The sequence below is a fragment of the Taudactylus pleione genome, unplaced genomic scaffold (genome assembly GCF_031769625.1).
Source record: "Taudactylus pleione unplaced genomic scaffold, aTauple2 ptg002305l, whole genome shotgun sequence".
Taxonomy (NCBI): Eukaryota; Metazoa; Chordata; class Amphibia; order Anura; family Myobatrachidae; genus Taudactylus; species Taudactylus pleione.
This window is the reverse complement of record NW_028286696.1, coordinates 274,325-296,368: the sequence shown is the minus strand read 5'-3', so window position 1 is coordinate 296,368 and position 22,044 is coordinate 274,325. Positions and strand designations below refer to the sequence as shown.

Genomic DNA, 22,044 nt, shown 5'->3' with positions numbered 1-22,044 from the left:
AGGAAATCTATATCTGGTCCGCGTTCTCTCAAATGCATGATAGCGCACAGTCTGTAAACTAACAAGAACACCACACTCTTTCAGCCAGGCATGGATCTGTCGTGTTGTTTTGTGTTCTTTTTTCATGCTTGCAATTATCTTGCTGATGGCTTTGCTGATTTTTGCCATGTTTGACGACAAAATCTGTGTAAAGAACAAGAGAAATACGTTATAGTACTGTTGCTGAGTATACAGACTGAGTACAGTATACAGTACATAATTTAATGTTCAGTATCTTAAACACAGGGGGGTATTACATTCTTACTGTACATCAGCCGTAACATGTGTACACTGGTATATACTGTACTGTACTGTACAGTATAACCAGCTAGTAAATATCATTTTGCAGGCTGTGTTTAATAAATTATAGTTTTGAGCTAATTAGTGATATATATTTCCCAATTTAATCTCACATCAAGCTTTCATACAGTATGCCCCTAAATATGCAAATATGCATCTACCATATGAAGGAGACAAACAGGACAATAAACACAGCAATATTGCGCCTGAAACTAAGATGGCAGCCGAGCAAAACAAGATGGCAGCGGGTACAGGACGCTCACTCAATGGAGACTATGAGGGGCAGCGGGAGGCTAAGAAATGATCGATGTGTGTGTGATAGTTACTTGATACACAAATAAGCATCTATGGGGATGGGTGAAGGACGGGGCATACCGAGGCAGCGGGACGTTAAACACAGCAATATTGTGACTGAAACTAAGATGGCCGATGAGCAAAACAAGATGGTGGCGGGGACAGGACGGTCACTCACAGGAGACTATGAGGGGCAGCGGGAGGCTAGGAAACGATCGGTGTGTGTGTGATAGTTACTTGATACACAAATAAGCGTCAATGGGGATGGGTGAAGGACGGGGCATACTGAGGCAGCGGGACGTTAAACACAACAATATTGTGACTGAAATTAAGATGGCCACCGAGCAAAACAAGATGGCAGTGGGTACAGGACGCTCACTCACGGGAGACTATGAGGGGCAGCGGGAGGCTAGGGAACAATCGTTGTGTGTGTGATAGTTACTCCATACACAAATAAATGTCTATGGGGATGGGTGAAGGACGGGGCATACCGAGGCAGCGGGACAGTAAACACAGCAATATTGCGACTGAAACTAAGATGGCCGATGAGCAAAACAAGATGGCGGTGGGTACAGGACGGTCACTCACGGGAGACTATGAGGAGCAGCTGGAGGCTAGGGAACAATCGTTGTGTGTGTGATAGTTAGTCCATACACAAATAAGCGTCTACGGGGATGGGTAAAGGACGGGGCATACCGAGGCAGCGGGACGATAAATACAGCAATATTGCGACTGAAATTAAAATGGCCGCAGAGCAAAACAAAACGGTTCCGTATATGCATTGAAAACTCGCTGCGCAAATCAGCGTCTAACACAGCAAACTGCAAAATGACCGTGAACGTTAACATAGCAAGCTACCGTACTTACAGTACCAGCGGGTTGATACTTAGGAAACACCTGTAGAAGCTCAGGGTACAGCAATGAGCAGAAACAACAGCGACTTAGAAGTCAGGCAGCGTTGCAGGTAGTAGTAGTAGTAGTAGTAGTAGTATCTCAAGGGTTCGTACTGTTGATACGTGCCGATGAGACAATCCAAGCAGCAAGTCCGTACAGTTAAGTAGCAGATTCACAGTGTGGATAGCTAGTGCGGTCTGAGATGCTCTTTTATGCTACCAGAGACAAAAGAATTCCTTCCCGCAGAAAATCTGGCCGCTGATTGGTGTATTTGAAAAATGCACATCCTTGTGGTCCAATGGCATGGCAGAGTTTCGGCGGCAAGGTTTTCTTTGTCTTTGGTAGCATAAAAGAGCGTCTCAGAGCACACTAGCTATCCACACTGTGAATCTGTTACTTAACTGTACGGACTTGCTGCTCGGATTGTCTCATCGGAACGTATCAACAGTACGAACCCTTGAGATACTACTATCTGCAACGCTGCCTGACTTCTAAGTCGCTGTTGTTGCTGCTCATTACCGTGATCTACCTCTGCAACTCTGCCTTACTTCTGAGTCACCTTTGTTGCTGTACCCTGAGCTTCTACAGCTGTTTCATACAGTATCAACTAGCTGGTACTGTAAGTACGGTAGCTTGTTATGTTAAGGTTCATGGTCATTTTTGCAGTTTGCTGTGTTAGACGCTGATTTGCGTAGCGAGGTTTCAATGCATATACAGTACGGTACCGTTTTTTTTTACTCGGCGGCCATTTTAATTTCAGTCGCAATATTGCTGTGTTTATTGTCCCACTGCCTCGGTATGCCCCGTCCTTCACCCATCCCCGTAGAGGCTTATTTGTGAATCCAGTAACTATCACACACACACACCGATCGTTCCTAGCCTCCCGTTGCCCCTCATAGTTTCCAATGAGTGACCTTCCTGTCACCGCCGCCATTTTGTTTTGGTCGGCGGCCATTTTAGTTTCAGTCACAATATTGCTGTGTTTATCGTCCCGCTGCCTCAGTATGCCCAGTCCTTCACCCATCCCTGTAGACGTTTATTTGTGTATGGAGTAACTATCACACACACAACGATCGTTCCCTAGCCTCCCGCTGCCCCTCATAGTCTCCCGTGAGTGACCGTCCTGTCCCCGCCGCCATCTTGTTTTGCTCGGCGGCCATTTTAGTTTTAGTCGCAGTATTGCTGTTTATCGTCTCGCTGCCTCAGTATGCCCCTTCCTTCACCCATCCCCGTAGAGGCTTATTTGTGAATCCAGTAACTATCACACACACATACCTATCATTCCTAGCCTCCCGTTGCCCCTCATAGATTCCCGTGAGTGACTGTCCTGTCCCCGCCGCCATCTTGTTTTGCTCGGCGGCCATTTTAGTTTCAGTCACAATATTGCTGTGTTTAACGTGTGTTTGCATTATTGCACCACTTTGCACATTTAACTTTGACACTAATGGTTTTAATGGTCATGTACAGACTAAGTTTTGATTTATGTTATAAAAATAGCAAATTTGGTGCTCTACTTTACAGTACTGTACTGTATATCAGTTCAGATATTCACACATTTTATTACTGTTGAGCTGACACCTACCTTACCGTACAGTACTGTACAGTATATAATTAGGGAGTGTTTTTTAGATACCTGTATTTATCATATTTATTATCTTGTGCCTCTATACAATCTCACAATAGTGGTTAGTGTTTTAACAGTTTTAGCGCTGTGTAATCTCCTATACTTACCTGTATACTGTATAACACATGCACAGTCTTAGGAGACAGTGAAACTGTAAGGTACTTTACAAACCAACCCTTTCACACAGTAAAAATCTGATCAGCAAAATAGTGCACTAAGTACAGTAAAGTGCTTTAATGTAAATGCTACAGTACTGTAATTGGCTTTTCTGTGTGATAGGGTTATTACTGGAGTTGTATAGAGTACAGTAGCAGCACATTCTTGAAAGAGCAGTATGAGTACTGTAATTGTTTCAGTGTTGTAATGTGAAACATTTACTGTATACAGTACATGTATTTCCACTATTTTACTTAACATTGTATTTAGTGTCTTTATACTTGTGTATTTCAGAGTGCACCAAACTGTCAAAATGGTGAAGAGCAAAGGTTTTTACAACGGAAACAAATCTTGCCCACTTCCACTGACCAAAAGGCTGAATGCACTAGTCCCACAACAGTCTACAAGCAAACCTTCCAAGAAGAAAACAGGTAAGGAAAATTTACAGGTACCTCTTCTAGTCAAGGCAAAGAAAAGAACAACACTTTGCAAGTGGACATCGGAGAAAATGGACCAGGGAACGGGAAGCAACCCATGAACGTCCCGAACCAGGAGGAAACACCAGTCATTTATGGACCAGAATAATTGGACACCTTTTAGCCTCTTGTTGAAGATGTATCCTGCTCACCAACTCAGCGAAAACTGTCATTCCAAGAAGATAACGCATGCACATGTAGCTGTGCTAGGATGGTGAGAGACCTCGTTGGAAAAGTTGGTCAACTGGAAGTGAAAATTGACAACTTGAAAGAAGAGCTGAAAGAAGGGCTGAAGGACACCATTGCAGAAGCAATGAAAGAAGCAATCCGGCAAAGTAAAGAAGAATGGCAAGAGGCCACTGCCCAGAGTACCAGGAAGAAACATGACCAGGCAATCCAGTATGAAATGGTCACACCGGATGAATTTGAGCCTGAGGAGAACGACGATGATTTCAACTTGGAGACTGACCCATCCTTCCACTTGCTAGATATGGACAATACAGTGGCATCAGAGCACTTGGACATGACACTAGTGCCATCATGCAGCCTGTCTCAGTGGGAGAGTACACCAGTGGCATCACATCACCTGCCTGAATGGTCAGTTGAAGAATTGAGGATCAACAATGCAAGCATGCCTGTACTTTCACCAGGAATGCCTGTCATGTCGAGCACGCCAGCACCACTGACTGTATTTGGAACACCCTTACCAGATATACCACTGGCTGTGATCAACGTTGACAAGAAAAAGAAATTTACAGAGCTGTCAATTGTGAGATGCATTGATATGCACAAGCAATATTTCAGGAACACGTGCCCTATGACCTGTATTGCAATTGGACGAAGCGGGTGAAATTTGATGGAAGGTGGAAGAAAGTGCCAATCCCAAACAATTTAAGAGAAGATATCCTCTCAAGATGCCAGACAAGATTCAGGATTGGCAAGGAAGAACTTACCCGGATAAAGGACATGCTGAATGGGGTGCTGCGCATGCCAAGGAAACATGCATGGAGGACAGTCACGCATACAAGTACAGATCTGCAATCAACAAACACGACTTGAAGGGACTTGTCAGAAGACAGGAAGACCTGGCGCCGCCGCTGTCCAGGACGTGGCAGCGGCAGAAGAAAGAAGCTGAGGACAGGAGAGGACTAAAGGGGTGGAAAGCAAAAGAGCTAAAGAAGTTCCACCCCTCAAAGCCTCTTCCACCATAACAGGTACCGGTAGGCCCTCTGTGAGGCCAACTGTACTGTACATTAATTAATATTGTAGTTTGTTAGGCTGGTGAGATACAGTAGGGCTGATATTAATGTTACAGTAGATTAGTGTGACACTATTAGAGCAGGAAAGGGCCTTGCATGGCATATTCTCTCTCCTACAGGGACCTCTGTGTGGGATTGAGCGGGACAAAGAAAAAGAGTATCTCCGGTGAGTACTGTATGTACCATACCTGTGTGTCTGTCTTTTACTGTCTGTTCATCTCTGCCTATCCTCCTTTCTTCAGGGCATACAGTGGACCTTGCACTCTGATACACAGTAGAGTCTGCACCTGGTATAGGTGAAACTGTGCATCTGATGCCAAAAGTGCCAGTGATGATTTTAACTTAAAAGCCTAATCTTTTTGTGTAGTCCTCGGTCCAGTAGGGCGTATCGGTCGGCATTGAGTAAGGACTGTTCTGACATCATCTCTTTCCTCCTAGGTACTGTACAGTAGTCATGTCCGTGTCCAGCTTGGAACTCCAGGACATGCCAGCAGCAGAAGAAAGAAGCTTGGGACAGTAGAGGACTACGGGGGTGGAAAGCTAAAGAAGTACCCCCCTCTGTTTAGCATGTTACTGTAGGTTAAATAAAAATTGTCATTAATTTATACAATTGGTGTTTGTACTGTATGTAATTCAGTCTTTAAGTGCACCTGAGACCCAACATGTGGATCTGTCATTAAAAAGGTACAAAAAGTCAATAACACACAGATGCAGGGGTGTATCGTCCTATTGGCCAGGATTTCACTCACCAGGGGCGCGCCGGCCGATGGGGGTTGCTGACCACAGTCATATACTGTACAGTATCCCTGTTGCCCATCACAGTGATTTCACAGCTGCCCGGCACTTACAGTAGAATACAGTACAGTAGACATACAGTACTGTATACACTGAGGGACGTTTTCAATTTAGGGGTGGTCTATTAACTTTTTTTAGCCGGTCTCGTCTTTTCACTCCAAGGGGTCTATTTACTGTACTAAGCAGTGTTAGGAGACAGAGTGAAAAGTGATAAGGTGTCAGTCAATCAGCTCCTAACTGTCCTTTTTCAAACACCACCTGTGAGATGACAGTTGGGAGCACATTGGTTGGCACTTGTTTACCCACTGATCAGATCCTAACTGTCACTGTACAGGCTGTGTTTGAAAAATGACAGTTACTGTAGTACAGTAGCTAATTGGTTGGTGCTACTGTATTTACAGTTTCTCCAATTTTTTCTCTATCCAAGCTTTATTAAATCACCCCTTAAGAGTGGTGTGCAATTAATAAAAGTACTGAATGGGGGACTTACTGTACTGTATTTTCTTACCTTTCAGTTGTTACAGTATCAATAAATGTAAATACAGTAAACTGTACTTTATCCACAGAGCCAAGTAAAGACAGAAAATGTTGTACTGAATAAAACAAATTTTAATAAAAATCATAAATAAACAAATATAAGGTGACCAAAAAATTAAAAAAGATCCACCAGGTGGTGGGCCATCTGCCGGTACAGGCCTAAAAAGAACATAATTTGTTCTGTGGAGAGAAAAAAAAGGGTACAGTATTACAACACTAATATACAATATTGTACAATCTTGACACTAACATAAATACTGTACTCTACCTCGAGTCAGGCGTGGTCCCTGTCTCCCTTGGGGTCCCTGCCTCCCTGAGGGTCCATGACTGAAGACTGTATTGGAAAAAAATATATTCACATTAACAGTGCTGTATTTACCTTTATATGGTATGGTGCTACTGTAAATGGTTTGGCTACTGTAGCTCCTAACATAGTACTGTACAGTACATAAACAAACAGAACAATACAATGGCTACAGTACGGTACAATGCAGGAAAAGTACTATACAGTGTAAAAATTGCTACACCAAAGGTGATTATACTGACTGAAGCTGGCAGACAGAGGGATACTTTTGGTGTGGTGTAGATACAGTACAGTAACCTCCCACAATTTAATGACTATTTCTGTACAGTATCTGCAAAGCATGTTTGCAAATGATTGATGACCCTGCACTGAACAACTGCTTGTTCAGAGTAGGCTCATCACTTACTGTACTGACAAACAACTGCATGATTACAATGTCGTAATCATGCAGTGGTTGTCATACCCGTATCTTTAAGTGGATGGGCACCTTTAGAGTAATGTCCTTTATAAAAAAAATAAAAACACAAAGTCTGTAAGGAGAAGAGGTTGGAGATGCATCTTTGTAGTAAAGAAGAGAGAGAAAGAGACGCTGTGAAAACAAAAAAAGGAGAGAGAGACAATACAGAAGAAGACAATATACTGTACAGTTGTGTAGGGTACAGTACTTACACGGCCTGTGAGGCATGCTTGGCCCAGGTTCTGGCAACTGGCAGGTGGGGGGCTGTGGCCTTCCACATTCCCGCACTGTGGGAAAAAAAAATATTCCTGTTACACAAGTACAGAAACAATTAGTGTGTAAGGAGAAGAGGTTGGAGATGGGTCTTTGGAGTACAGGAGGAAGAGAGAGGCACTGTAAAAAGGAGAGCACAATGTACAGTACAGTAGTGCACGGTACTTACTCAGGGCAGCAAGCCGCATTTTAAATGCGGAAAATGGTGGTGGTGCCGCCGCTGCCGCCATTGGTGGTGGTGGTGCCTCCACCTCCGCTGCCACCGTTGGTGGTGGTGGTGCCTCCGCTGCCACCGTTGGTGGTGGTAGGACTGTGGAAAAAGAACAGTTTCCATCAAAACCATGAAAAAGAGAGAAAAAGAGAGAGGGAGGGAGAGACAGAGAGGGAGAAAGAAAGAGAGAGGGAAAAAGAGAGAGAAAGGGAGGGGGGGGAGAGGGAGAGAGAAAGACAGAGAGAGGGAGAGAGACAGAAAGAGATACAGTACTCTACTTACGCATACAGAGGCCAGGGAGCTGTGGCTCCGGCTGCTCCTGTTTGAATTTTTTTACTGTGTGTTTAAGAAAAAACGATTATACGGTAGAAAAAATAACACCTCCATACTGTACATAGCACCAATACAAACACACAAAAAAAGAGTGATACAGTAGAAGACAATTTATAGTACTGTATACTGTAGTAATGTAAGGTACAGTACTTACGTGGGCAAAAACCCAAATTTGGGTCAGTGGGGGACTGGCGCCGAGGCTTTCCGTGTTGCAGAACTGTGGTGGGAAAAAACAGAATGTTCCTGTTATACAATTACAGTAGAGAAAGAATTACAGTAGGGCCTGATTCAGATCCGCACGCAACCGGGTCGATTGTCCGGCAGTGCGCACGCGAGCACCGGAGAAAGTGAGATGGGTCTTTGTAGTACGGGAGGGAGAGAGAGACACTGTGAACGTAAAAAAAGAAGTGCGATACAGTAGAAGACAATGTACAGTAGTGGACGGTACAGTACTTACACAAAATGGATTGCCTCCTTTTCCAGTCGTCCCTGGGAGGCTGGTGCCCTTCTGTGCCTTGCACTGTGGGTAAAAAAAAATTGTCATTTTGCATGAACACAATATGGAACAATGTCGCACACGCATCCTTGGTGATTTACTGCATACAGTACACACTAGATGATATGAACAACACTGTATAATGTACTGTACTGTATCATTGAACAATATTGTTAGCGTTCATCCAAATCGTCTAGTGTGTATGCACCTAAAGACAGGTCACCGAAACATACTGTACAGTACTGGAAAATAAGAAAAACACAAGGAGAGAATGAATTAGCTTGTATTGAGAAGAGGTTGGAGATGCATGGAGAGAGAGAGAGACAGTAAGTATATAGTGGTAGAACAATGTAATGTACAGTACACTACTGTACTTACAGATCGGGGCAGGGCTGCTGCCTGCCTCCACGATAAAGCAGTCATCTAAGTGTCAAAGAAAAACAAATGTTGACAAGTCAAAAAATTAATGAAAACACACGACAGAGAAAAAAAAGAGAGAAAGGGAGGGAGAGAGAGAGGGAGAGACAGAGGAAGAGGGAGAGGGAGTGAGAGAAAGAAAGAGAGGGAGGGAGAGAAAAAAAAGAGGGAGAGAGAAAGAGAGAAAAAAAAAGAGAGAGAGAGAAACAAAGGAGAGGGAGAGAGAGAGAAAGAAAAAGATAGAGGGGGAGAGAGGGATAATGAAAGAGAGAAAGGGAGAGACAGAGAGAGAGGGAGAGGGAGGGAGAGAAAGAAAGACAGGGAGGGAGAGAAAGAAAGAGGAGAAAGAAAGAGAGAGGGAGAAAGTGAGAGAGAAAGAGAGAAAAAGAGAGAGAGAGAAACAAAGGAGAGGGAGAGAGAGAAAGAGAAAGATAGAGGGGGAGGGAGGGATAGAGAAAGAGAGAAAGAGAAAGAATGGGAGAGAGAGAAAAAGAGAGAGAAAAAAAGAGAGAAAGAGACAGAGAAAGAAAAAGAGAGAGAGAAAAAGAGAAAGAAAGACAGAGATAAAGAGAGAGAGAGAACGGGGAGAGTGAAGGAGAGAAAGAAAGAGGGAGAGAGAAAGAGAGAGAGGGGAGAGGGTGAGAGAGAAAGACAGAGGGAGAGAGAAAGAGAGAGAGGGGGAGATGGAAGGAGATAAAGAAAGAGGGAGAGAAAAAGAAAGAGAGAGAGGGAGAGAGAAAGAGACAGAGAAAGAAAAAGCAAGAGAGAGAGAGAAAAAGAGAGAGAGAGAGAGCAATGTACTGTAGTGTACAGTACTGTACTTACGCAGACTCTCGCTGGGGCCGGCTGGGGGTACGGTCTCTGTAACTGTGGGAAAAAAAACATGTAAAGAGAGAGAAAGAGAGAGAGAGAGAGAGAGAAAAAGAGAGAGAGAAAGAGGGAGGGAGAGAGATAGAGGGGGAGAGAGAAAGAAAGAGAGAGAGGGAGAGAGAAACAGAGAAAGAGAGAGAGACTAGGGAAATAAAGCAGAGAGATACAGTACTGTACTTACATGGTATTACAGTATTAATACAAAATGTCCTACAGTATAAAACTGTATACAGTACTTACTTGGCTGGGGAGGGGAGTCTGGGTCCTCCTCTTGCCCTGGGGAGGGCTGAGGCACTTCAATGTCTTCAACTAAAATACACAAGGACAGAAACAATTATTGTGTAAGGAGAAGGCGTTGGAGATGTTTTAAGAGAGAAAGAGAGAAACAGAGGGAGACAGGGAGAGAAAGAGAGAGAGAGAAAAAGAAAGAGAAAAACAGGGATAGAGAGCGAAAAAGAGAGAGAGAGAGGAAAATTAAAGAGAGAGAAAGATAAAGAGAAAGAAAGAGGGAGAGAGAGATAGGAGAAGAGAGAAAAACAGAGAGAGAGATAAAGAGAGAGAGAGAGAAAGAGAGAGAGAGAGAGAGCTAAAGAGAGAAAAAGAGAGAGAAAGAGAGAGAGAAAAACAGAGGGAGAGAAAGAGAGAGAGAGATAAAGAGAAAAAGAGAGAGAGAAAGAGAGAGAGAAAAACAGAGTGAGGGAGGGAGAGAGAGAGAGAGAGAGAGAGAGAGAGAGAGATACAGTACTGTAGAAAAAAATGTGGTGTAGTGTACTTACGCAGCCAGATGAGGCCACTGGGGCCAGGTATGTAGGCTTCCGTTGCTGATACTGTTGAAAAAAAATAATGTTACTATTACACTAGTACAGAAAAGAGAGACACTGAGAAAGAGAGAGAGGGATAAAGAGAGAGAGAGAAAGAGATACCGTAGGTAGAGAAACACTGACAAGGGAAGAAAAGGAGAGATATACAGTGCTGTAGAAAACAATGTGGTGTACTGTACTTACAGAGCAGGGGGCTTCCTGCAGCCTCCTCATCAATGACGAGTCTGTCTGTGTGTACAGTATAAGAAAAAAAATATTATACAAAAAATCAAAAAGGCAATAGCATTACACTTTTGTGTCCATACTGTAACTGTTGTAATCATTACCACTGTCATTTGAGGAGGCTGCAGAAGGTGGTGGTGCTGGTGGTCGTGGAGGTAGGACTGTGGAAAAAGAACACTGTACTGTCAGTTTCCCTCAAAACCATTTTTAAAAAAATAAACTGTACAAATTTTGACCAGAGTCTCCTTAACACCAAAAATAAACACACAAATGAGAGAGAGAGAGAGAGAGAGAGAAAGAGAACAGTGTACAGTAGTGTGTACTGTACTTACTCTGAGTATGGTAGTAGTGGGATCTGTATGAGAGAGAGCACTCTGTATTACACGTTTGGCACTATAGTGGCTGTCAGCCATCTGCGATGGATTAGAAATGGAGGGGGGTTCAATGGGATCTGTGGCGCCAAGCCATACGCCATGTAGCGCTATGCCATCACTGAGCATGCGCAGTTGCCTGTATTACTGCAGTTGGTACAGTACTGTATGCTGTTAAATTTCCATCTCTGGCGGGCGCATGTCCAGTAGGAGGGTTGCGATGGGATTTCTGGCGCATGCCCAGTGGGGCCGAGAGTCATACACAGTGCGCATCAGGTCCCTTCCCCCAAAGAAAGCAAGAGCCTCACCTTACCATAATAAAGGAAGCTTTGTTAATCCATTTACTGTAAGCAGTCAGCTCTGCCCTAGTGTCCTGAAAAATGCTACGAATTGTGACCATTGCTAAGGACACCATCCCCTGTCTGCTAGGACAACTAGTGTGCCGCTATGAATGTGCCTGTACTGAATATTAAAAACTGACGGTGCCGTTGAATTTAGCACCACAGAATAGTGATTTTATAACTGCAGAAACTGCTAGTGAATCTACTGTCTAGAATGAGAGACAGGGATCTGTATCACAAACTGTGCGCCCAAAACGCAAACATGCGACAGCGTAGATGCAGTCTCAGCCTTACGCACCATGGCTACGTCCCTTGGACAGTGCCTGACAGTGGTTTCCGAATGTGAGAGAGTGCTCTGTGTTCAAAGCTGACTGTGCGTTTGAAGCGCAATCGCAGCTGTCAGGGGGCAGATATTCAAATGCCACGATCGCACAGCCCAGCTAAAGGACGCCCTCTATGACTTAGAGAGCAATGGTAGAATGATTGCATGCCGGTGTAATGACACCCACTTCTCTTTTTTATCACACGTCATCTCCAGAAAGAGTATGATTAATCTGTAACATCGAGAGCCATCGGAGCTGCTCACAGCCCTTAAGGTAGACCCTACCCTGCCGCAAGCACTGCGATTACAGCAGGCTGAAATACAACCAGGTGACGTGTACAATGACACTTCCATATTAAATATAGATGCCCGAAGAACACCATTTTGATGCTCAGACACACCTGCATTCGCACATCCACTCCACCGTTTTTCAGGTCCTTCCCCTGTTACCACCCACAAATGGCACTATCTGTCACTCATAGGAGTGGCCTCTCAGCGGGCTTCGAACAAGCACTTCCCCATCGCACAGACTGATTTGCGCACTGCGACACATACGCATGCGCAGACGGCCGACAATCACACATAGTGAGCGATCGTGGCTTAGCGTCCAGGTCTGAATCGGGCCCATAGTTTGGAAGCAATTCAAGACAAGAGGATTAAGCAATGAGATATGGAAAGTATTTGGTATCTGAAGTGAAGGAAGTCAATGAAATTGGTAGACAACTGGGTATATGACTTTTAAGATAGGAAATGGCCCAATGTTACAAGGTGTGAACTTCATTGAAGGTTCTCTTAATCTAATATTTTATGTAGATAACCATACTTTGTCACCATTTTGCAATTGAGGTATCACCTTCCTTCTCCTATCAGTGAATGTTTAATAGCGAATAGAAGAGTTTTTCAGGGCATGAACCTCCTTCCAGATTCTTGCAAATCTTTGTAAGGATGAATTTGCTGCACGTACATGAAACTCTGGTACTCTAGGATGTAGGCCGTAAACAGTGAAGAATGGAAGGCATATGATATGTATTGTTATGGGAGAATTTGGCCCAAGGGAGTAGTTCTACCCAATAGTCTTGAAAAGATGGAATATACAGAGGTAGAAAGGTTTTGAGGTCTTGGTTCACAAGCTCTGTTTGGCCATTACTTTGAGGTGAGATGAACTAAGCGATCTCTGACAACAAATTGAACCCCTCTGTTCAAGATGATTTCGACTGGAAGACTATGTAAACGAAAAATGTCTGAAATAAACAACTGGGCCAAATGTGGAGCTGAGGGTAGGCCGAACAAAGGAATAAAGTGAGCCATTTTCAAGAACCGGTCAACTATAACCCAGATTGTGTTAAATCCTTTAGATGGTGGAAGATCAGTCATGAAATCCATTGAAATATAGGACCAGAGTTGGAATGGAATGGATAAAAGATGAAGAGGACCTGCAGGAGCTTGACATGGAAGTTAGTACTTGGCAAAGTTTACACAAGAGGTAGTTTTTGATGAGTTTTTTCTGTATCTCAGGTTTCATGAAGGTTTTCCCCAGAGGAGGATGCAAATACAAAGTACTGAAACAGTTCCTCTGAACAGAGATCTTCCTCTTGTGACAAAGAGCGAGATAAAGCATCCTCCTTCACATTCTGGGATCCCTGACAGTAAATTAATTTGAAATTGAAGCACATAAAGAATAAGGCCCATCTAGCTTGCCTGGAAAACTGACATTGCATGGTTTTTAGGAAAAGGAGATTCTTATAATTTGTGAATACTGTGATGGGAAATTGAGCACTCTCTAATAGATAGCACCATTCTTTGAATGCCAATTTTATGGCAAGAAGTTCATTCTCCCTGATTGGGTAGTTTCTTAACACTGGAGACAATTTTCTGGAAAAGAATACACATGGATGAAGCATTATTTTCTGTGGACTTTTGAGATAGAATTGCTCCTACTCCTAGGTAGATTGGTCTATCTCCACGATAAATGGGTATGCATCATCTGGTTTTGATTTTGCTTTTGGAGGCTATTGAGTTGGGTTTGCATCCTTCTGTGTAAGGGCAGTTATGGGAGCTACCAAGGTGTAGAGAAACCATAACTTCTTATAGTGATTAGCGAACCATAAGAATCTATGAGTCACTTTTAGTGAGGAAGGTTGGCTGCTTCCCCTCCTGGGCTTAATAGTTGATTTTTCAACTGGACAATGCTGGTTTCAGGTCCTGGACTTTGAAATTTTCTAGGTCTGGCCCCTGAGTTCTGGCAAGCACCCCCCTGGTACCATTGGAAAGGCAGTGGCCAGGGCTACCAGTGGGTACCAGTCTCGAGTGCCCCCATAGAACTGGAGATATGACCAGTCAAATGAGCAATGCAATGAGGTGCAGTGTAATGAACAGCCTGTGAAAGGTGAGGTGCTTTGCTGCCAGACTCAGAGAGGCATTATTGGTAGACTGTGAGAGGTGAGGTGCTGTGCTGCCAGCTTGTGAGAGGTTTGATGCTGTGCTGCCAGCCTGTGAGAAGTGAGGTGCATGAATGTCACCACTAAGGATGAGCTGGTTTGGTTCTCAGAGAACCAAACCCACCCGAATTTTGGGGATCCGGGGTGATCCGAGCCAAGCTCAGATCTCCCTGCCTGCCCTGGTTCCTTGACCCAAGGCAAAACCTTGCGATTCTGCTGGCGGGTCACGATGTTTTGTATTGATCGGGCTTAATGCTTATTGGCTGAGAGAGCTATCTATCATGGCTCTCAGCCAATCAGCGTTAAGTCCATTATGCACACAGTCATAAATCAAAAGAAGATGGCGCCCTCCATCCCCCACTTCTTGAAACCGCTGGCACCCCCACTGGCAGCATACCCCGCTGCCAACACCAGCACTGCCGACACTGCCGGCACCCCTGCACTGCTGCCCCATGTGCTGATGACACCGTCGGCGACCCCCACACTGCCGACACTGCCGGCATTCCCGCACTGAGGACACCACCGGCACCCCTGCACTGCCGACACTGTCAGCACATATGCACTGAGGCCACCGCTAGCACCCCTGCTCCGGCACCCTGCATTGAGTACACCACTGCACTGCCAACTCAGTCAGCAAACCTGCACTAAATGACACCACTGGCACTGCCGAAATCACCAGTACCCTTCACTGAGGACACTGCCAGCACCGCAGCACTGCTATTCAATTTACTGAGGACACCATCAGCAACCCCTGCACTGCTGACACAGCCAGCAAACCTGCATTGAAGACACCGCTGATACCCTGCACTTGTACTGAGGACACCGTCAGCAATCATGCTCTGCCGACACTGCTGTCACAGTAAGTGCACTATTGGTGTATCCAACCCACACTGTATAACACACTGTTAGTGACGCTCACTGTGTCACTTATCTTAGTCAGCCAGCTAGGTGGATGCAACCTTTTGGCCTTAACTAGGTGAAAAAAATAATATTGTGAGTTGGTCAAAATTGATTGGAAATGACTGGAAATAAATGTAATTGAGGTTATTAATACTGTAGGAATAAAAACAGGCCCATTTTATGTGATTTTAATTGTTTTTTTATTTTTTAAGATAAAATCCAGATCCAAAACCAAAACCCCAAATCAAAACACGGAGGTGAGGATTTGGCAAAACCAATCCAGATCCACGACCAGGGGAGATCCAGATCCAAAACCAACATGGGGGTCGGTGCACATCCCTAGTCACCACACAGATCACACCCCGGGTCATCACTGTGAGAAGACATGACATCCAGCATCATGACCCCTCCAAGGGCCCACCATGCCTGAGACCTCTCACTGGGGGCCAGCCTTTTTCTAATTGTGCATATACGGTAAGTGCTTCTTGCTTTTGCACTATAGAAGCATGACACATTTATTCAAAACATGCAGAGTAGAAGGACACTGTCCACCTACTTCTGTGAGATTGCAGTTTGGAGAGAAGTTGGCTGATCTGATATAAAATTTGGCTGGTTGGCTGGTCTGATGAAAAAGTTGGTTTGATGTGTGGAGCACTGTTTTAGTTGTACAGACAAGTTGGACAGTTGGCTGGTTGGAGGTAATTTGGTTGGATGTATGGACAGTTTTAGCTTAGGTTTCAGATGTTTGTATTTTCTCTCAGTGTTCTTTGTATAAATTTGCTATGGAGGGGGAGAGTCAGGAGAAAGGATAAGGAGGTCCAGGCAGCGGCAGAGCTAGTGGAGGAGGTAGCCCAGCAGGTTGGTTAGAGCCTGTGGAAGAAGCTGTTGATGATGCATCCCCCAAACGTACTAAAACCAAGGCTGGGCAGAATGTGAAAATGAATTATGATGAGAATGGTACACTATTAACTGCAATGATAAAAGGCAGGGGCGAAGGCTACCACAGGATACCGGTCTCAAATACCTAGCCCCCATAGAACTAAAGATATAACCGGTCAAATGAGCACCGCAACGAGGTGCAGTGTGCAGTGCAGTGATACTTATGTATAGAGATCAGCGGATCTGGTTCTCCGGGAAACAGACCCAACCGAATTTTGGGGATCTGGGGGGATCCGAGACACAGCTCAGATCTACCAGCCTGCCCTGGATCCTTAATCAAAGCAAAACCTTGCGATCCTGCTTTTGGATCGTGAGGTTTTGCATAGAGCAGGCTTAACGCTTATTGGCTGACAGAGCCATCTGTCATGGCTCGCAGCCAATCAGCGATAAGCCCATTGAATGTGGGCACAGGAAGTTAGAAAGTTATGCCACCAATCCCCCTTGCCTGGCACCACCGGCAACCCCCGCTGCCGATGCCGCTGGCACCCCCTGCTGCTGACACCTACTGGCAGCATCCCCCACTGCCGACACCCCCGCTGCTGACACTGCTGGCACCCTGCATTGAAGATACAATTGGCACCCATGCACTGCTGACACAATCAGGACCCCCACACTGAGGACACCGCTGGCACCCCCGCTCTGTCGACATTGCCAGCACCCTGCACTGAGGACACTGCCAGCACCCCTGCACTGCTGCCCCACGTACTGAAGACACCATCAGCAACCCTACACTGCCAACGCTGCCGGTACTCCCACACTGAGGACATTATTGGCAACCCTGCACTGCCGACACTGTCAGCACAAAAGCACTGAGGACACCGCTGGCACCCGCACGCACTCTGCACTGCCGACACTTCTGTCACAGTACGTGCAATATTGGTGTATCCAAACCACACTGAATAACACACAGTATCTGTGTTGGAAGCTGAACTGCTACATGTTAGAACAGCCCACTGCTGTCACTTAGCTTTGTCAGCCAGCTACCTGAATGCAACCTTTTGGCCCTAAACTAGATAAAAAAAAATCAATATAGTGAGATGGTCAACATTTATTGGAAATGACGGGAAATAAATGTTATTGAGGTTAATAATACTGTAGGAACAAAAACAGGACCACATTATGTGATTTTAGCTGTTTTTATGATTTTTTTAGAAAAAAATACAGATCCAAAACAAAAACAAAACATGCAAGGGCGGTTTTGGCAAAACCAATCCTGATCCAAAATACAAGGAAATACAGATACAAAACCAAAACATGGGGGTCTGCGCACATCTCTACTTTTGTATCATTCTTTCTTATTGTTTAGTTCCTATGCTGTCTGTAATGTGCCTGTTGTTGACTGTAGAGAGAGACATGATGTTGGGCCATAAGCATTATACTGGCTGGTACTTGTAGGGTGTATTAATCTTGGCCCATACCTGCTTGATCTACGTATGTAACTTCATGTATTACGTGCCCAAGTACATGTATTGTGTTCCAAATTCAAACTTTGTTTACTTTAAATAAGTCAAACATCTAGTGTGTCTAATTTTACTCAGGGGGCAGTGAAGTACAGCCTACCCACTCTGTTACCATGGAGTATAGCCTACCCACTCTGTTACCATGGAGAATAGCCTACCCACTCTGTTACTATGGTGTATAGCCTACCCACTCTGTTACCATGGAGTGTAGCCCACCCTCTCTGTTACCATGGAGTATAGCCTACCCACTCTGTTACCATGCAGTATAGCCTACCCACTCTGTTACCATGGAGTATAGCCTACCCACTCTGTTACTATGGAGTATAGCCTACCCACTCTGTTACCATGCAGGATAGCCCACCCACTCAATGCCATGGAGTATAGTCCACCCACTCAATGCCCATTGTGTATAGCCCACCCACCTAGTTACTATGGAGTATAGCCCACCCATTCTGTTCCCATGGAGTATAGCTCACCCACTCAGTTCCTGTGAAGTATAGCCCACCCACTCAATGCCCATGGAGTATAGCCCACCCATTCTGTTCACATGGAGCATAGCCCACCCACTCAGTTCCTGTGAAGTACAGCCCAACCACACTGTTACTGTGGAGTATAGCCTAGCCACTCTGTTCCCATGGAGTATAGCCCACCCACTCTGTTACTATGGAATAAAGCCCACCCACTTGGTTACTATGGAGTATAGCCCACCCACTCAGTTCCTGTGAAGTATAGCCCAACCACACTGTTACTATGGAGTATAGCCTAGCCACTCTGTTCCCTTGGAGTATAGCCCACCAACTCTGTTACTATGGAGTATAGTACTCCCACTCTGTTACTATGGAGTATAGCCTAGCCACTCTGTTACCATTGAGGATAGCCCACCCACTCTGTTACTATGGAGTATAGCCTACCCACTCTGTTACCATGGAGTATAGCCCACCCAATCTGTTACTATGGAGTATAGCCTACCCACTCTGTTACCATGGACTATAGCTCACCCACTCTGTTACTATGGAGTATTGCCCACCCACTCTGTTACTATGGACTATAGCCTACCCACTCTGTTACCATGGAGGATAGCCCACCCACTCTGTTACTATGGAGTATAGCCCACCCACTCTGTTACCATGGAGTATAACCTAGCCACTCTGTTACCATGGAGTATAGCCTACCCACTCTGTTGCTATGGAGTATAGCCCACCCACTCTGTTACTATGGAGCTTAGCCTACCCACTCTGTTACCATGGAGTATGGCCCACCCACTCTGTTACTATGGAGTATAGCCTACCCACTTTGTTACTATGGAGTATAGCCCACCCATTCTATTCCCATGGAGTGTAGCTCACCCACTCAGTTGTATAGCCCACCCACTCAATGCCCATGGAGTATAGCCCACCCATTCTGTTCCCTTGGAGCATAGCCAACCCACTAAGTTCCTGTGAAGTATAGCCTACCCACTCAATGCCCATGGAAGATAGCCCACCCACTCAATGCCCATGTAGTATAGCCCACCCACTTAGTTACTATGGAGTACAGCCTACCCACTCTGTTACCATGGAGTATAGCCCACCCACCCTGTTACTATGGAGTATAGCCCAACCACTCTGTTACTATGGAGTATAGCCTTCCCACTCTGTTACCATGGAGTATAGCCCACCCACTCTGTTACTATGGAGTATAGCCTACCCACTCTGTTACCATGGAGTATATCCCACCCACTCTGTTGCTATGGAGTATAGCCCATCCACTCTGTTACTATGGAGTATAGCCTATCCACTCTGTCACCAAGCAGGATAGCCCACCCACTCTGTTACTATTGAGTATATTCTAGCCACTCTGTTACCATGGAGTATAGCACACCCACTCAATGCCCATTGAGTATAGCCCACCCACCTAGTTACTATGGAGTGTAGCCCACCTATTTTGTTCCCATGGAGTATAGCTCACCCACTCTGTTCCTGTGAAGTATACCCACCCACTCAATGCCCATGCAGTATAGCCAACCCATTCTGTTTCCATGGAGTATAGCCCAACCACTCTGTTTCCATGAAGTATTGCCCACCCACTCAATGCCCATGGAGTATAACCCACCCACTCAGTGCCCATGGAGTTTAGCCCACCCACTCAATACCCATGGAGTATAGCCCACCCCCTGGTTACTATGGAGTATAGCCCACCCATTCTGTTCCCATGGAGTATAGCCCACCCTCTCTTTTAAACACAACTTTCTATTTAGGTTTTTCTGGCCTCTACACATTCTCATTGTCATTAGTTTGGAGGTGCTTGCTCTCTTCTTCTGTCTTCAACTTACACTTCATGTTTTCAATGATATCTATTTTTCTTACTCTCTTGCTCTCATTCATTTTTTTCTTTTACTTTCACACTATTTCTATCTCGATTATCTCTCATTTTTCTCGCATAGATCTGGTAATCTAGTGGTAAGTATAATCTACTGTAAGTCATACAATAAAAGTAACCTGTGACTGACTTGGGTTTTGCAGATATATAAGTAAATATCTTCCATTGAGTCAGGAATCACATATAAATATAGCCTTAAACCATATTACGGTGGTGCATTGCCATGAGATATAATTTTCGATGGTCTCCTTTGTCATTGGCCCAACCATGTATAACTGATTATATTTTGCATTAATGATATTTTTCTGAGTGTCTTAATGGTTCTGTGGCAAAAGGGAGAGTATACTCTGTAAGGATCATGGGGTGGTTGGTAGCAGGACCAGGAATGTTAGGCATTTAAAATATAAAATGGGTGTTTTACCTGCTTGTAGAAAATGCTGTGTCTCTCTCACTCTCCCTCTGCAGGATAGGAGCATATCTTGCCAAATCTTAACACCTGTGAAAGAAGGGTGTGTGGTTTGCCTGTCAATCTGGGAGGGGCTGGAGGAATCTAGGGTATATAAAGCCTTTGCAGGCCCTGTGTCAGTATGATCAATGATAGATACTGGGCAGTGACCATAGCGTGGGTCTCTGTTAGTAAGTGACATGGCTTTGAACATACTTTTCTGTAAAATTCATTGTTTTGCGGTCATCCTAGAATTGGTGTGCGTGCTTCTAGTATAAGGCTACCTAACCACAGTACTAAGTACCAACATTTATTTTTCAGAAACAGGCAGTTCTTCTACAATAATCCTGGGAGAGATTAACAGTCCTACCTGGAACTTGTATCATGTAACTAGTCCATTCCAACAACTATATGGACAAGGGAGTCACTAACCTGCCCACAGGCCCTTCAGCAGGCCGGCAACTTTTATCCATAGTATCAGAACCTCTACCCATTATATGCCCCAACTCCTTGCTTTAAATAAAAAACACAAAAACAAACCATTTTTAGCAATTTTTACTTTTGGTTTATTAGAAGCATGAGTAAAGCAAAGAATTAACATTTCCATTTCTCAGCAGTAAGAACCATCCTTTGCTTATGATCTATGAGATCACTCTCTACTTTTCTATCAATTAACTCACAGGAACTAACTACAAATCATTCATCAGTGAAAGTCTTTCTTACAAAACTTTCCCCATAACTAAATGCATGTAGCCTATCATTACCAGCTGTGTAATATGTGGCATTTAAGATCCCAATTACAATAAAGTATCCCCCAGGTTTAAGCATCTTTGACATCTTCCTGAGGTTTCTGATGTAATCTTCTTGGTCCTGAATAATCGAATCCAGCACCCCCGCCGTGAATAGACAGTCAGCTTGTGGTGTCACCACCGGATCCGTGAGGTTTTCTTTGCTGAAGTCAATTTCCACAATGTGTTTAATGCTTTCCTTCACCTTTTCTTCCTTCTCTTGTTCTTTGACACTAAAATAATTAAATCATTACATTATATAATACAGCAAGCTCAATGTACATTGCAGAACTGTGTGTTTCACTTCCGTTTCTTTATACATCGGCCACACAAAAAAAAACAATCAAACAAAAAAAATTATCTTCTCAAAGAGTATAAACACTTATTTGTAACTCTCTATGTGCTCTTTATGTGTAAGGTATCTTAATGATTTCTTCACTTTACATTTTTGTTATTTTGACTCATCCTTTATGTTCTTATATGTTTAGAATCACATTTTACCTGATGCCTCCCAGCTCGGTAACAATCTTAGATGCATGAGTCCAATCAAAGGCCCCTGTGCGGGTGTTCACCCATTTCTTGAGTTCCATAATACAGGACTCTCTTAATTTTAGTATAGTGATGATTTAAAAAATTCACTCATGACAAAAAGATGATGAACCATGGATCCAATACTGATGTCAGTCAAAGTTTCTCCTTTTATACGACCTGCACGGAAGATTCAGATAAGAAGAGATGTAACATTCTACATAGTCACAGTTAGTTAGCGGTAAAGATAGATAATGTGAGTCCCAGCATTGGTCCCATACTGAAATGTAATTCATATATGACGTATGTTTCCTGGTGTAATACTGCCAATTAAACAACTTACTGGCAATCTGAGAGTGAATGCATTGCTCACACA

General features: G+C 44.3%; 1 protein-coding gene across 1 annotated transcript; it reads right to left on the bottom strand.

The window, feature by feature from the left end:
* Nucleotides 1-13,323: 13,323 nt before the first annotated feature.
* LOC148431389 (indolethylamine N-methyltransferase-like) lies at nt 13,324-21,730 on the bottom strand. The gene is made up of 3 exons (XM_088466034.1): nt 21,642-21,730; nt 21,154-21,373; nt 13,324-13,452 (listed from the first exon to the last, which is right to left on the bottom strand). Exons 1-3 carry the CDS (start codon nt 21,728-21,730, stop codon nt 13,324-13,326), a joined length of 438 nt encoding a protein of 145 aa, XP_088322160.1.
* Between the last annotated feature and the right edge of the window lie 314 nt (nt 21,731-22,044).